The 17561-nt window shown below is 38.0% G+C and overlaps 1 protein-coding gene across 1 annotated transcript in view; it reads left to right on the top strand.

The window, feature by feature from the left end:
- Positions 1–979: 979 nt before the first annotated feature.
- LOC121373006 (fibrillin-1-like) overlaps positions 980–17561 on the top strand; it is a 35902-nt gene continuing 19320 nt past the window's right edge. Inside the window, exons 1-3 of the mRNA XM_041499448.1 lie at positions 980–1011; positions 10950–11854; positions 12274–12441. Of these exons, the coding sequence (XP_041355382.1) occupies positions 980–1011; positions 10950–11854; positions 12274–12441 (1105 nt within the window). The remainder of the gene's footprint in view (positions 1012–10949; positions 11855–12273; positions 12442–17561) is intronic.

Genomic DNA, 17561 nt, shown 5'->3' with positions numbered 1-17561 from the left:
GTAATATATTTTACATTTAATTTCTACAGTTATAAATTTCACCTGAAAATTGTATTAAATATTAAAAAACACAACAGATTACTTGGCGAGTTCTCGATGTTCTGTCCAAGTATAGTTTAACCCAAACGCACACCATTTGGAAATCCTGACCGGTCCTTGAGGTATATCACCTGTCACAAGTCAAGGGTAATCAGAGCAGAATGTGATTTGAAGTAATTATTTGTAGATTTACTATACTATGTTTATTAGTACACATGTGGTATTTTTAGTTGTACATATGAAGTTTATAGTATAATACTTATTATCAATTATACGGTAATACAGGTTGTACAGTTGAGAGAAATGGAATAGATTAGTCATAGCTTGGATCGTGAAACTAAAGGTTTCTTGGTATGAGATTAATTAGGCAAGGTAGGAATTTGTATTGTTATAGCTTGTAGCAGGAGTGAGTGGTTGGTAACTGAAAAGCTGACTGTGAATAAAAGAGATGACTTAGTTATTGTTTGGGGCAGTGTGATTTATTTTTGAGAGAGAACAGTGAACAAGATTTGTGCAAGTTGGACAGAAGTTTGTGAAAGACTTTGGTGTTTATAGTTTGGGTTAATGCTTAACCGTAAGTAATTAAATACTTGATATTTAGTATGTATTGTTATTTTGTGATGGTTATAAAACATAATTGTATTATGTTAAAGTGTAGTAGTATGGTAATGACATATTAATTTTATAAAGATGTGGATAATGAATGTTTAGTATAACCTGTATAATGTGGACATTGAGTAAAGCGATGAAGTTGGTTGGTATATAAAGTGTATGGAATAATAAGGTGTTACATCATAGTAATTAAGTGTATCTTGGTTACAGCAATGTAAGAGGTATCTGTTCTAGATGGTACAGAAGTAGTGTCTACTGAGAGATGTAGAGATGGCTTGCTTGTGTGGAGATGTATCCAGAGTTATAGAGATGGCTTGCCTGGATGAAGATGTGGCTGAGAGTTGAGCTTGTGGAGGTTTGGTGAATTCATGGAGGAGTGGTACACGAGAGAGTGCAGTGTGGTGGTAATGGGGAAATGAAGTTCCATGTGTGGGCTATTTATTAGCCATGTTCGGGTAACATAAAAAACAAATCACGGATTGTTGTTTTTGTAATATTATTGTTATACTGTGCAAGTATAATAATGGAGGTGAGGTGAATTCGGAAGGTGGAGAGAAGGATGAGTTGTGCAATTAGTTCATAATTGTATTAGTTAACAACGTGCTCATGTATGTGTTGAAACATTAGCAGTGATAGTTGATAATGGAAGAAAGTGCTATGTATAATACTGCTTAATTAGTTAATATAAATAAGTGACGATTGGGGAGTTATAAAAGAACTGTTTTAATGAAGATATATGACGTCATAAGTGGACACTGATATCTTATTTTGAATACGTAATATTTTAAATATTATGTGATGCTATATGTGTGATGTGATATATACTTAATACATTGAGTAGTATTTGTGTGTAATTAATATTGAGTAGTGTGGTGATCATCTGTACTAAGATGGTGACTGGTGAAATTTGTTAAATGTGTGATGGAGAGAAAGGTTTGAGTGTGAGGAGTTGTTAGTGTGCATTGATGTATGATGAATAGGCCTATGGTTTAAGTAATGATTGAAATGTGTGAGTGTATATGATTATTATTTGCTGATGTAAATAAATGTAGCAAACTTATATTGGTTTTATGTGTTGTTTCTTTTAGTTATCTAATCACTTGTGACAAATTTGGTGGAGATGCAGGGCAAATGAAAGTTCGACAAGTTTGTTGTCATTTTTAAGTCACATGATTAGTGCTAAAGGAAGCAAAATTAGGTGTTAGAATTTTGTGTATGTACATGCATTTAGTTTAAAGTAGTTATTACAGGTACAAGGGCTGGATAGTGCAACTTGAAAGATTAGTACACTGTTATCTACACCATGGGTGTTTTGGTGTAAGGGATGTTAAGAAAACTAAGGTACGTATATGGTAAGTGTCACGGGGATCCTATAATACCCGTAACTGAATAAAACACGATTATCCAAATATCTCTCCTAACTGTATATCTATTAGATCTCTCTGTATTGGGCAGTCTATATCCGAGTGGCTCGTCTCTATGTATATCAGAGATAATATCTTATATAAAGTATTTGTAATATAGCACGTTTAGTTCACTAGAAAACACAACAAAACACAATACACTTTGGAGTCTGTATTAACCTTAAGCTGACAAATATATTTGCCGCAGTTAAGGCAAGACTATGCTTACAGACATAAAAATACACTGAAAAAAAAAGACTCCATTCACTTGTCAGAATCTACTAAATGGATTAACATAGAACTTTCAGAATTTGAGACAACAAAGTACTGGGGTTGGAGATTAAAATTTTAATTATTTTTTGTAAAAATATTTGCATATTTTATGCTAATTAGAAAAACAAGATGGCCGCCCATTCTGTCCAATCGGCCAACATTATGACATGATATCTCCATAACGGATAGTTCAATATGCTGAAAACTTGTATGTTGCTTCATTGAGGTGTCCCTATTACACTGAACTAGAATCACAGCTCAAACTTTGCCGAAAAACAAATTAGGAGAAATGTTCAGGCATGAGCCTAATATCGGATGATGGTCACTTACATAATACATTGTAAAAATATTATAATTTTCTTAAATTTACTCAGTCTAGTTCAGTTTTGTAAGTAAGATTTAACAAATAACTACTGAAAATTTCATAGCAAATACCTTAAATAGTTTTCAAAATATTACGCCAAGAGTGAGAGATAAATGTGGAAAAAGTCACTATGAGAAAATCATCTTAAACTTTCGTGTTTGTTTCCAAATGTCTTTTTTGGTCTATATATGATGTTTTCATCTTTTTGGGTGTATGAAGATATCATATAAGATGTCAAAAGTTCAGAATCTCCCTGCTCATATGTACTGTATCTTTTGGGCTGCAGATACATTTGACCGTGCACGACGCGCTTTTATTACAGCCGATTTGCCCGACACATAGGCATTGTCCACTCGTTTCTTGTCAATTTTTGAAAACCCACCAGTTAAATGTGGACCCATGCTTGAGTCCCATTGTTTCACATATTGCCACTCTAGCACTTTCACCATCATTGTATACAATAGTTGCATCAGCAACGGCTGTTTTCTAGGCGGCGGCGCCCAACAAAGGTGACTTTAGGAGAGCGTTCCCAGATCAAATTGTGGAATGATTCATTTGTGTTTTGTGTTTCCACCGTGGGCACATTTCTGTAGGAGGTCTTCACTAATAGGATTTTAAACACAGGTTTATTGCTGTGCAAACAAAATTCTGGAAGAGCATTTTTGTTTGCGTCACCACCCTTCCCAGACTTTGACGGGCACCAGTCTCCACAATCAGTGTGATCTCGTGAACGATGCTTCCAGATGGCCCAGATTGCCTTTTCCATAGCTTTCACGTCGCCTGGATTACCACGAATGGCTGCTCCATAATGACCTTGTATCCTAAGGATTGCCTTCTGAGTTAAACGGCCAGCGCCACCAATCCCTTTGAATGTTTTACCATCTCCACAAATGTTTTGTGTTTGTATTCCGACACTTTGTCAGTCAATCTGCGGTATATTCGTTTCTGTTACGTGGCCACAGCATTCCAATTTCTTTATAGCCACACATGGTCTGGAATAGATGGGTGGGTAAGCGTTTGCCACTGCACTATAGGATTTGCTGTCACCATCTCCAAGATATCCAGAATATGCAAGTTTTCGGGTGGTTCTCGAACGGCGGAAGATTGAAAGCATACCAGAAGGCTCCATAGCACCAGCTGATCCAGTGTGATTTTTTTCACATTCATGTGTTTTTGTCCAAATTTGAAATTCTGGTTCAGAGAGTTTGTTTTTTCATCATGTGACATGCTGAACAGTAGTTTGATAAGGTCTGTGTGTCAATGACTTTTGATGATTTCCCGCAAACAGGTACAGTCCAATACTGTAGCAACACCATTTTAGATGAAAAACCTCTACGCTGCCACGAACCATCACAAGAAACTGTCACATTAGACATGCTGCCCACTCGAATCTCATCTGCAGCTTTTTGCATACTAGATTCTGCAACATTTCTTGTAGCAGAATGTAAACTTTTTGCGTGTTTCTGCCAACATGACAGGGATTGAGGTGGAGGCATATTCAAGTTTGCTGTTAAACCGTTTAGCTTGCGCATAATTCCGACCAATGGCAAACATTGCCATAGGTAAGCGTTTGTTTATATCGAAACAACGTCCTTGTCCACCACTTTCAGAAATGACTTTTGTTGAACTATAAAAAACGGTCTTGAATGGCTTGGGACCGGGGCATCTATTACATGTTTACGGTGAATTTAGAAGCTAGTCCAACACGATATTCCGAAACTTTAAGCCCACCTTCTTCTAAGCATTTTTGCATGGAAACTTGCACAAAAATGAAATAAAAAGTTCAGCATCTATAAATCTATATCCTTCAATATTGTCTGTATTAGTCTCAGCAGTATTTGAAGGAGTACCAAGCTTTGATCTTGATGCACTTTTCTCAGTAACTTCAGCTTCCACTAGAAACATCAATACCATCGTCATTATCATGTTCAACATTGATAGAACAAAATCGGGTGTATCTATTTCCACTGAATTTACGCTTTTTTAGGTCTGTCTTTTCTTTTTTACTGGACATTATGTATCTAAAGTTACCAAACTGTTATAATATTGATGAATGGGCCACAAAAGGAAAGATAAAGGGATTCTATTTTGTTAATATTCACCACAATCCGTAGTTCGGTCTTTTTTCGGCAATTCTAATAAGTGAAGCCATATTAGTTGTGGCTAGCCTAGTGCATTTGAAACGAGCGCTGTGATTGGATGATTTGTTCTAAATGCCATTGTCTTGTGAAATAAAAGCCAATCAAAATGCTTGTTTTAAATAACAAGGATATTTTTCTAAAGTTATTCTCACAACAACAAGCTACAATTTGATACTTAATTGATGGTTCTAGGTCACTTAGAAACGAAGATATTGCAGTTTAAAAATAGATAATTAAAACAATGCCATTTCTGTACCATTTAATTAATGAGTTGATTTTTAGAAGTCTGATTTATGTGATGTTATTCATAATTACACTGAATAAAAAGTTTAGGATAACAGTCTACATATAATTAAAGGTGCATTGGCCAACAAAAAAAAAAAAAAGATTTATTATTTTTTTTACGTGCTGAAAGCATAGTCTTGCCTTAATGGTTTACAACCACAATAATAACAACCCAGAACTAATCACTTAATTAGTTAATCACTAGGTGTCTAGTTTACACAATATTCTAATCACTTCACCGTGATACAACACACACACGTGTGATAATTGAGAAACGCTTCCAGGGGAACTTAATTAATAAAGGAATTACAACTCTATTCCTAACTGGTTAATTTTTAATTAACCCTTAACTACTCGTTCAGTAACCTTGTAATACAGACTTAATACTGGTACCTATCACAATAAGGACAATAACCTACAGTTTACCTAGGTCCTCTAGGATGACCGGCTAAGCTTTAATAATTTTAGAACAGTGAAGCCTACAATTTACTTCGTCAGTTTACCGAAACACTGTCTAAATAATATTGGTATAATACAGTATTAAAATATTTAAAGTCACATCAATCGCATCAAGGTTATACAACAGATCAGAAATATATATTTACCAAGTCCAAACGGACGCGTTCCCCAGAAGCCTTCCAATATGTTTCTCCCCGATAAAACTAAAATCCTAGCTATTTATTATAAAATCCCAGACTGTCCGGAGACAGTACGCGCGACCGAATCTTATCATGTGAATTTTCTACAGCGACCAAGACGACATTTTTTTTCTTAGATGGTCAGACTTACTGTCACCTAGTTCGCCAAAAATCACGGTCGTAAAACCGCACTATCGGAGGTATTACGTAACTACTGGCCACATGGCCTCCACATCTGGTCTAAGTGTGTATTAGGGGGGTACGGTCGCGCGGAGGTATTATGTAACCAAGTGCACACAGCCCTCTAAAACAATTAACATCGCCACAGGCGAAAAGATAAGAGCATGTTCCGTCAAACACCCCCACCTCAAAAAGGATATTTCCTCTAGTCTAGGAATAGGGAAATATACTACATTTAAACAAAACAAAAATGTGCGTTAACCGACGCATCCGGGCATTTATAACACATAGTAATAAGGTGAATACCAGTAATCACACTGAGTCTCTGAGTCCCTGGTATATAATAAAATATATAAAAACAAACAGAAATCAAGAACGTCAACACATTATCACAACATTCAACTTCGGGACAGGGCATCAGCGATTACATTGGGTGTGCCCTTGATATGTTCAATGGTAATTGGGAATTCCTGCAGAAGAAGACTCCATCTCAAAACTCTCTGGTTGGTGGCTTTCATTCTGTGAATGAAGGTAAGCGGATTATGATCAGTAAAGACCACCACTTGATGCAATGCCGATTTCACGTAGATCAGAAAATGCTTCAGAGCTTGTACCATGGCTAAAGGTTCCTTCTCTATAGTGGAATAGTTCACCTGGTGTTTGTCAAACTTTTTAGAGAAGAAACTTACAGGATGGTCCAGTCCATTTTCATCTTCCTGGAACAGCACAGCTCCAGCTCCCACGTCACTGGCATCCACAGCTAGCTTGAAGGGCATTGCGTAGTCTGGTGCTGCCATCACGGGAGACGAGGAGCGCATCTGCTTGAGACGGTTGAATGACTTCTCGCATTCATCTGACCACTGGAACTTCGTTTCCTTCTTTTTCAGTGTCGCACGTTTTCCAGGTTTTCTCCGATAGGCATGCTGTCGAATCGATGTAACGTTGGGTTCCAAGCGCACATCTTGGCTTAAGGTATTGGTAACCGTTGGAAGGTCCTGACAAATGGAAACATTGTCTTGTATCAATGTAGTCAACTTTGCTCGCTTGGGGCTCAAGTCTGCTAGAATCTGGCTGTTGGTTAATTTGATCTCTGCAGTCTTGACGTCATCACAGGAAATTGAGTGACTCTCAATTTGGACAGGTAACTCTGGAACTATCGGCAGTCTGTCAACCTTTTAGCAAATTGATGTGACAATACCTACTTTTCCTAACCCTATCAGGAGTGTTTATCACATACCCTGTCTCATTAACTCGTTTGTGAACAACATAGGGACCGAAATACCTGTTCTGCAATGAACCCCGTTTAATGGGAAGGTACAGCAGCACCTTATCCCCTGGTTTAAATTCCCGACTCCTAGCCTTCCTATGAAACACTGATTTTATTTTGCTCTGAGCATAGCTCAGATGCTTCCTAGCTAGTTCGGTCGCCGGCAACCTCCTATCTCTAACTCTCTTATTCATTAATACTCTCTCAGTTAACAATGTAGTGCGAGCTGCCAACAAAGTTGGATCAGCCCCCTGCTCTAGGATTAACTCTTGTCTATTACAAGGTAAGTCCCCTCTATGAAACACAACTGGTTCATTTCCCCTCTGCGGGAGATCAACAGGTTCCACCACATTTCGTTCCTCAGTTGACTTATCTACCATTTTCCTGATAACCTCACCCACTCTAATTTCATGGCTCACACACGTATCAGACAAATCACAAATATCCTCTGGGTCTCGTGTTACCCTTCTGGCCATAGCCCTAGTCATTACACACGCAGGATATCTAGTCTCATCAACCTCACACTCTTCTATGGGTAAAGGGCTGTCTTCAATTAACAAATGGTCACATTGCGGCTGACAACACTGACTAGTCAAATCATTACCCAACAAAACTCCTATGTTTTCAAAAGGCAAGTCCTTCACACAACACCCATAATGACTGGTCCCGTCACAAACTTCGAACACAAGAAAACGTTATGTAACCGGACAACCATATTTTCTCTAGTAACTGAGGTTAAACCCAAACTACGTCCTGTATCTAAATTCTCAATACCAGCTAAACACACCCACGTGATAAGTGACTGACTACATACACCCTGTATCTCGATAGATTGATATTGCCTTAGGACTCAATTCTTGTTTCACATCACAAACCATACCAGTGGACACATACGGGTTTACTTTCTCTGCCATGGGACTAACAATTAACTCTCTCGCTAGCGGAGCTGACCTCACTAAACCGACCACTTGCGCATTATCGCGTTTCCTTTTAAAACAGTCCCCGACAAGATGGTTATCCTTTTTACAGTAACTGCAATGTGGACGAAAAGTTCGTGCATTGGCTGATAATGCAGGTTTATCCTTACTTTGCCCACCAGGTACATTCCTTGCCTGACTAGCTGACCAACTAGAAGACTCTCCCCGATAGTTACTTTCCCGGGAAAAACCTGGCTGAAATTTCTTCTTATCACCCTGTTGTAAAGAGCTACCCTGTACTGCCTGAGCTTTGTGTATTAACACGTAATCATCTGCCACTATGCCTGCCTCCTCTATCTTTTTGACATCACGATCCTCTAAATGAATACGTAAGCTAACTGGTAATCCATTTTTAATGTCCTGTAAGATCAACAACTCCCGTAACTCGGTATATGACTCTACCTGATGAGAAACCACCCATTTATCAAACATCCCTGCCTTCTTAGCCACAAACTCACTATAAGACTGACCCTGCGTTTTTCTCAACTCGCTATACCGTAAACGATAATCCTCAGGTCGTAATTCATAAGCCCTCAACACCGCAGACTTGATCGTACTGACTTGATCGCTCATCACTCATTGAATTATAAGCTACGCTAGCCTTCCCCTTAAACTTAGACACGGCTAACAATGTCCACTTAGACTGCGGCCAATTTAGCTGCTTAGCGGCCCGTTCAAAAAGTTGGAAGAACATATCTACCTCCTGGTCGTCAAATACAGGCACTGATCTATAAGCCTCCGACATGTTAAACCCATTTCCCGCCTCCCGTCTAACTTCTTCAGTATTCAACTTTAACTCATGTTCCACTTTTAATTTTTCTAACTGGAATTCTCTATCCCTCTCTTCTCTTTCTCTCTCTCTCTCTCTCTCTCTCTCTCTCTCTCTCTCTCTCTCTCTCTCTCTCTCTCTCTCTCTCTCTCTCTCTCTCTCTCTCTCTCTCTCTCTCTCTCTCTCTCCCTCTCTTCTCTTTCTCTATCTCTATCGTCTCTATCTCTATCTTCTTTCTCTCTATCCCTCTCTTCTCTTTCTCTCTCTCTCTCTATCTAATGCACGTTCTTCTCTTTCGTACTCAAGCTTTTTAAAAGCTAATTGTTGTTCCACACTTATCTCATTTATCTCTATCTCTGGAACAATCTCACTGTCTTCCATAACAGGACTATCACCAAAAACTTCCTGGATAATAATTGTCCTTATATCTCCTAATGTTTTAGCTGATGTTAAATCAGTTTCCCGCTCGCTCGCGATTTCAACTAACTCGGCCTTACGTGCTCGCTTAATCTCCACTACACTGAGCGTAGGCCTATCCAGCAAATTCTTATCCATGTTTAGGTATGACGCACTTATTATTAATTAATTTTCTATTGAACAACGTTGCTACTTCTGGTAATTTGTAAAAAAAAATTATAAAGCCCCCATTTACAAATAATACCTTTTTAAATATGCATGTCCCGTTTCAGATCCCGGACAAGCGCCCCAATTTTTACTCCTGTCACGGGGATCCTATAATACCTGTAACTGAATAAAACACGATTATCCAAATATCTCTCCTAACTGTATATCTATTAGATCTCTCTGTATCGGGCAGTCTATACCCGAGTGGCTCGTCTCTAGGTATATCAGAGATAAGATCTTATATAATGTATATGTAATATAGTACGTTTAGTTCACTAGAAAACACAACAAAACACAATACACTTTGGAGTCTGTATTAACCTTAAGCTGACAAATATATTTGCCGCAGTTAATGGTTTACAACAACAATAATAATAACAACCCAGAACTAATCACTTAATTAGTTAATCACTAGGTGTCTAGTTTACACAATATTCTAATCACTTCACCGTGATACAACACACACACGTGTGATAATTGAGAAACGCTTTCAGGGGAACTTAATTAATAAAGGAATTACAACTCTATTCCTAACTGGTTAATTTTTAATTAACCCTTAACTACTCATTCAGTAACCTTGTAATACAGACTTAATACTGGTACCTATCACAATAAAGTCAATAACCTACAGTTTACCTAGGTCCTCTAGGATGACTGGCTAAGCTTTAATAATTTTAGAACAGTGAAGCCTACAATTTACTTCGTCAGTTTACCGGAAACACTGTCTAAATAATATTGGTATAATACAGTATTAAAATATTTAAAGTCACATCAATCACATCAAGGTTATACAACAGAGCAGAAATATATATTTACCAAGTCCAAACGGACGTGTTCCCCAGAAGCCTTCCAATATGTTTCTCCCCGATAAAACTAAAATCCTAGCTATTTATTATAAAATCCCAGACTGTCCGGAGACAGTACGCGCGACCGAAACTTATGTGAATTTTCTACAGCGACCAAGACGACATTTTTTTCTTAGATGGTCAGACTTACTGTCGCCTAGTTCGCCAAAAATCACGGTCGTAAAACCGCACTATCGGAGGTATTACGTAACTACTGGCCACATGGCCTCAACATCTGGTCTAAGAGTGTGTTAAGGGGGGGTGGGGGGGGGGGGGTACGGTTGCGCGGAGGTATTATGTAACCAAGTGCACACAGCCCTCTAAAACAATTAACATCGCCACAGTCGAAAAGATAAGAGCATGTTCCGTCACAGTAAATATAACTTAATAATTGTGAATAGTGATGACCTAGTGTTATGTGAGAATAGGTACGTATATTAGTGTTTTAATAATTTGTTCTTTGCATGTTAGTATAGGTAATGAAGGTAAGTATTGTTATATTTTTATTGTGGTTTCTTATTCTTGTATTCAGTATGGAGTTTGAGAAATTTATAGAGATAGGAAAGACTTTAGGACTGGAGAAAGCAGATCTGCAGAAATTTGTTAAGGAGCAGATGGATGAATGGAGAGAACAGGTGAAACTTGATAGAGAAGAGCGAGCTAAAGAAAGAGACGCTGCTAAGGAGTTGGCTGAGGCAAATGCTAGGGAAAAGGAACTTGAGAGACTGGATAAGGAACGTGAAAGAGCATTTCAACTGGAGATGGAGTATGAGAAAAGTAAGAGAGGTAGTGGCATTCTTACATCAAATGATGATTCAGGTATTCATGGAGTCAAAATTAGAATGCATGTATTTCAAGATGGGAAAGACGACATGGATGCATACTTGACAAGCTTTGAGAGGATGTCTGTAGCACAGAAGTCGCCTAAGAAGGACTGGGCAATTCATTTAGGAACTTTATTGACGGGCAAAGCTAGGAATGTCTATGTACGGCTAAGTAGTGAGGATGCAATGGATTATTGTAAATTAAAGAATGCTTTGTTGCACAGGTATGACTTGACTCAAGAGGGATTTAGGCAAAAGTTTAGGTCAGCGAAAATAGAAGTAGGAGAAACATACACACACTTTTTGAGTAGAATAACAGGATATGTTGATAGATGGATTGACTTGAGTGGGATTAATCAGGATTACAATGGACTGTTAGATTTGTTATTGCGGGAACAGCTCTTAAATGTTGCAAGTAATGAATTAACATTGTATTTAAAAGAGAGAACACCGGAAAGTGCAGACAAGGTGGCGAAATTAGCAGAGACATTTGTAGAGGCCAGAAGAGGAGCATTTCACAGCTGGAAGCCAGAAGAAAGAGAGAATTCAGGAGAATTACGAGACGGGGAAGGAGGATACTCAGGATTTGGACGAGGAAGAGGATTGGGAAAGAGTGATCATTCACAAAGAAATAATGAATTCCATCGATCATGGACACCCAAATGTTTTGTTTGCGATAGAAAGGGTCATCTGGCTAGAGAATGTCCAAACAGGAGAAATTCAAAAGGAAAGATGCACGAAAAAGAAATTGTTGCATGCATGGTTCCTATGAAAAAAGATAGACTAAGGAATAGAGATGATAGCAATATGAATGTGTTTGTAGGAACGAGTTTAGGAAGGGATACAACCATAGTCTTTAGTATCTGAATGTGACATGACAGGAGAGGTAGGAAGTTATGTGACGTTAGATGGTGAAGTGAAAGAGGCACCTTGGTGTGAGACGTATATTAAAACACCATATTTTGTAGGGAAAGTCAGAGCTATGATGTTAGAGAATCCTATTTATGATATTGTTGATTGGAAATGTGATAGGAGCCAAAGATGCCATGACGAAAGATATAGCACAGACGATAGGAATTATGGAGACACGAGCCCAAGTGAAGAAGAGGGATCTGAAGATGCAGCCTTTGATTACACCAACCATACATATTGATGGTGTGGACTCAGAACGAATCCGAATTGAACAGCGGAAAGATGAAGGTTTGGAAAAATTATTTAAATTAGCAGAAGCAGGAGAAGAAACTTTAAAAGGAAATAATTTTTCAAAATTTGTTATTGAGAATGAGTTGCTTAAAAGAAAGTCACAATCACCTAATGTTGAACATGGAAAGTTATTTGATCAGCTAGTAGTACCAACAAAGTTCAGAGTTAAAGTAATGAGAGTTGCACATGAAACAGTTTTGGCAGGACACATGACAACACAGAAAACGATAAACAGAGTACAACGTCATTTTTATTGGTCTGGTTTACAAGGGGATATTCGCAGATTTTGTCAATCATGTGATGTATGCCATAGAACAATTCCGAAAGGTAGAGTAGGGAAAGCTTTGTTAGGAAAGATGCCAGTAATTGATGTGCCATTTGAACGGATAGCAGTTGATTTAGTTGGACCCATGGATCCAATGACAGATAAAAAGAATAGATATATTTTGGTTATTGTGGATTTTGCAACTAGGTACCCAGAGGCAGTGGCTTTGAAGAATATTGACACTAGGACTGTAGCGGAAGCATTACTGGGAGTATTTGGAAGAGTTGGAATACCGAAACAGATTCTCACAGACCGAGGAACTCAGTTATAATTCAAATATGATGAAGGAGGTATGTAGATTGTTATCATTGAAGCAGTTAACCACTACACCTTACCATCCAGATACACTTAGTATAACCTGTATAATGTGGACATTGAGTAAAGCGATGAAGTTGGTTGGTATATAAAGTGTATGGAATAATAAGGTGTTACATCATAGTAATTAAGTGTATCTTGGTTACAGCAATGTAAGAGGTATCTGTTCTAGATGGTACAGAAGTAGTGTCTACAGAGAGATGTAGAGATGGCTTGCTTGTGTGGAGATGTATCCAGAGTTATAGAGATGGCTTGCCTGGATGAAGATGTGGCTGAGAGTTGAGCTTGTGGAGGTGTGGTGATTCGTGGAGGAGTGGTACACGAGAGAGTGCAGTGTGGTGGTAATGGGGAAATGAAGTTCCATGTGTGGGCTATTTATTAGCCATGTTCGGGTAACATAAAAAAAACCCACGGATTGTTGTTTTTGTAATATTATTGTTATACTGTGCAAGTATAATAATGGAGGTGAGGTGAATTCGGAAGGTGAAGAGAAGGATGAGTTGTGCAATTAGTTCATAATTGTATTAGTTAACAACGTGCTCATGTATGTGTTGAAACATTAGCAGTGATAGTTGATAATGGAAGAAAGTGGTATGTGCAATACTGCTTAATTAGTTAATATAAATAAGTGACTTTGGGTGTTATAAAAGAACTGTTTTAATGAAGATATATGAAGTCATAAGTGGACACTGATATCTTATTTTGAATACGTAATATTTTAAATATTACGTGATGCTATATGTGTGATGTGATATATACTTAATACATTGAGTAGTATTTGTGTGTAATTAATATTGAGTAGTGTGGTGATCATCTGTACTAAGATGGTGACTGGAGAAATTTGTTAAATGTGTGATGGAGAGGAAGGTTTGGGTGTGAGGAGTTGTGTTAGTGTGCATTGAAGTATGATGAATAGGCCTATGGTTTAAGTAATGATTGAAATGTGTGAGTGTATATGATTATTATTTGCTGATGTATATAAATGTAGCAAACTTATATTGGTTTTATGTGTTTCTTTTAGTTATCTAATCACTTGTGACATCACCATTCTATTTTTTCCTGTTTATATAAATATATATACGTGTATATAAATATATACACGTGTGTGTGTGTGTGTGTGTGTGTGTGTGTGTGTGTGTGTGTGTGTGTGTGTGTGTATCACCATTCTTATCATGTTTAGTGTGTGCAACATGTACCATATAGATAACAATACATGAGTGGCCGTTAGATACTATTTATCTCACAACGAGTTGTTTTAAAATGTATCTAACGAGCGAAAACTAGTTTGATACGTTTTTAAACAACGAGTTGTGAGATAAATGGTATCTAACGGACACGAATGTATTATTCTATTTCTTACATATCCTCAAAAACCAGGTTTTAAACAAATTTTAACATCTTTTTTGACTCAATGTTATTTACAGCAGTTGCACTTGTAGCTGATTTACGTGTGACAGACACATGATTGCCGTACTATAACTATACGTCACAGTCTAATCGATTTCCATCGTGTAGTTTTTCATTTGTTACATGGCACTGGAGACCCGGTCATCACCTAGGAGCAGCCATCGTATGTCTTGAAATTGTTAACACACGTGCATGTGTTAACAACCACGTGTAACCAAAAATAACACATAGTGTTCCTCACCAACGGGTGTGTAAGAATAAAAAATAACGCATGGTGTTCTCACAAACAGGTGTGTAATAAATATAATTATTTTAAAAAGCTTGAATTACTAAATCAGATTACACTATACATGTGTATTTAGTTTACAAAATGTACTGCGAAAAGACTACGGGCATTGATATCTTCTAAAAATGGCCGCCGTTGTCAAGGACAACACTGCGATGGCCATACAATCCAAATACTTGCTTATACATATTATATTTAAAATAAAGACACGCTAGTTGAATCACAAAACATTGCACGCTTACACATTTTTATTATTATTATTATTTTTTTTTTTTATACCACTGCCCCCTTTCCTTTTGCGCCTTTGAATTTCATCTCAGTTATTCCCAATCTGGCAACTCGTCCCATCTTTCAACCTCTTTCGCTGTCCACCTCCACATCCCAGTCCTTGTCTCTCCAACCGAGACAGGTGCTTGTATCTTGTGGCTATCCGCGCGAGACACTTGTCATTCCCCATCAGCTTTTAGCTGGGGGCTTAGTCTGACCACTTCGGAGAGTGTTCAGTAGTTACTTCTAGCATTCTTAAGAGGCACATGTAACCACTCACTATGCTCCCATACTACAAGTGGTCGTTAGTTAGTGCCGTGGGTCAGACCATTTCATTTCAGCTTATTTTCATGCTTATATCCAATTAAGGTTCAAACACGCTGTCCTGGATACTCACCTCAGCTGTCTGGGCTGTCTGTCCAGGACAGTGGGTTAGTTGTTAGTTGGTTAGTGGTTAGTGAGAGAGAAGAGGGTATAGTGGTCTTACACCTACCCATTAAGCCCTTAAGAACTCGCTCTGGGTTGGAGCCGGTACCGGGCTGCGAACCCTGTACCTACCAGCCTGTAGTCCGATGGCTTAACCACTGCGCCACCGAGGCAGGGTCAGACCAACTTTATTAGCGACAGAGAACGAGGATGCCAAGTGGGTGCAGTGAAATACACAGAGGCTGCACCCGTGGAGGAAGTTGAGACAGGTAGGCGATGGTATGGACAGCTCAGAAGACGGAGTCGGAGGAAACCTCACAGAAAGGGTCGAAACAGTAAACAGAGCATCTTCTTCGACGGTGTTGTCTGTGAACACTTCCATAAAGGTAACAAACGCGATCCAAGACTCTGACAATGAGCGTTTGCCACAAGAACTGCAACCACTACGATGATCAACACACCTAATGAGCCAGTACTGAATTCTAGGCAATACTTAATGTCGGTGCATTAAAGTAAATTAATATGGGAGAATTTGGTTTATTTTTAATTTTAAAAAAGGAGTCTGTTTCTGTTAGTGTTTAAACATCAACTGCTCGTCTATCTGTGGTTAATTAGTTAGAGGCTGGGACGCTAAACCATGTACAGATAAAGTCAGTTTGAATTGCCTAGAATTCTTAATGTCGGTGCATTAAAGTAAATTAATATAGGAGAATTTGGTTTATTTTTAAGTTTAAAAAAGGAGTCTGTTTCTGTTAGTCAGTGTCTAAACATCGTCTGTGGTTAATGTTTTTACAGGCTTGAATATATATATATATATTTAGTTTACAATGAACAGTTGATGATGTCAAAAACGATTTCGACTTTAAAAAATTAAGTTTAAATACAGATGCTCACCCACGTCAAATTTAAATCATATATTGTTGTTGAACAGCTCACATACAATAAGGCATACAAAGCAGGAGACAAAAGATAACGTATTCTTTGTTGAGAAAAATTTGACAAAACTTTGAAAAGTATCTCTTGTAAAAGTTGAATCTCTCAGCGTGTGAAGAATTGAGCGGATAACTTAGTAATGTAGTAGTAATGTCACAGAAACTGGAAAAAACCAGGGTAAATGTTTTGCTAAGGTGAACATGCATTTTTCATTTGTCGGTTGATGCAACACCTCTTGAAAAGAAAAAGGGAGTAAAAAAAGAGAAAATTAAAAAAATTAGAACAGAAGAAAATTTGCAGGTTCCATTTACTTAGGTAATAAAATCCACTGGATTCGTTCTTATAAAAAAAATTAATTAGATGTTTTGTTATCTTCCATTGAAGTGTCTAACTTAAAATCATTGAAGTGTCCATTTTGAAATAATGTTTGTGTTTGACATTCTGATGCTGCGTAACTTCGTCACATTGTTAAATATTACTGTTAGAGAGAGGGAGAGAGAGTATGAGAGAGGGAGAGAGAGAGAGAGGGAGGGATATTGCGATAGAGTAAGAGGGAAAGAGGTAAAGAGTGTAAAAGAGAGAGAGAGTATGAGAGAGGGAGAGAGAAAGAGGGAGGGAAAGAGACAAGGAGAAAGAAGTAGGGAGAGAGAAAGATAGTGCAAAAGAAAGAGAGAGTGAGAGAAAGACAAAGAGAGAGAAAGAAAGAGGTAGAAAGAGAGAAAGAATGAGAGGGACAGACAGAGAGAGAGAGAGAGAGAGAGAGAGAGAGAGAGAGAGAGAGGTAGAGTAAGAGGTGTAGATGTGTTACGTCTCCTCAGATTCGAACCCAGCACCTACCACCCGATGACATAACCACAAGCCTACCGAAGCTCATTCCCTTTAGACTAATCACACTGTGTGGTTACTCGTTACTCGTTACTGCGGGAGTGGACTTTGGATGATTTTTGGTACGGCGTTTTCCCGATTTTTCGTACACTCTCCGGTTGATATCCAGGAAATATTTATCACATATATAAAGTAATTTACATATTTCATTACTGAAAACCTCTTAGATATCAAATTTAATTTACACTACATGTATCTGAATGTTTGATTTTCTGCAAAATATTGTGTAAAGCAGCTTAAGGTACCATTTTATTGAGTGTCGTTCAATATTAC

Source organism: Gigantopelta aegis, chromosome 5 (assembly GCF_016097555.1).
Source record: "Gigantopelta aegis isolate Gae_Host chromosome 5, Gae_host_genome, whole genome shotgun sequence".
In the NCBI taxonomy this organism is placed as follows: Eukaryota; Metazoa; Mollusca; class Gastropoda; order Neomphalida; family Peltospiridae; genus Gigantopelta; species Gigantopelta aegis.
Note: the sequence above shows the minus strand (reverse complement) of the source record. Positions and strands in the feature narration are given on the sequence as shown.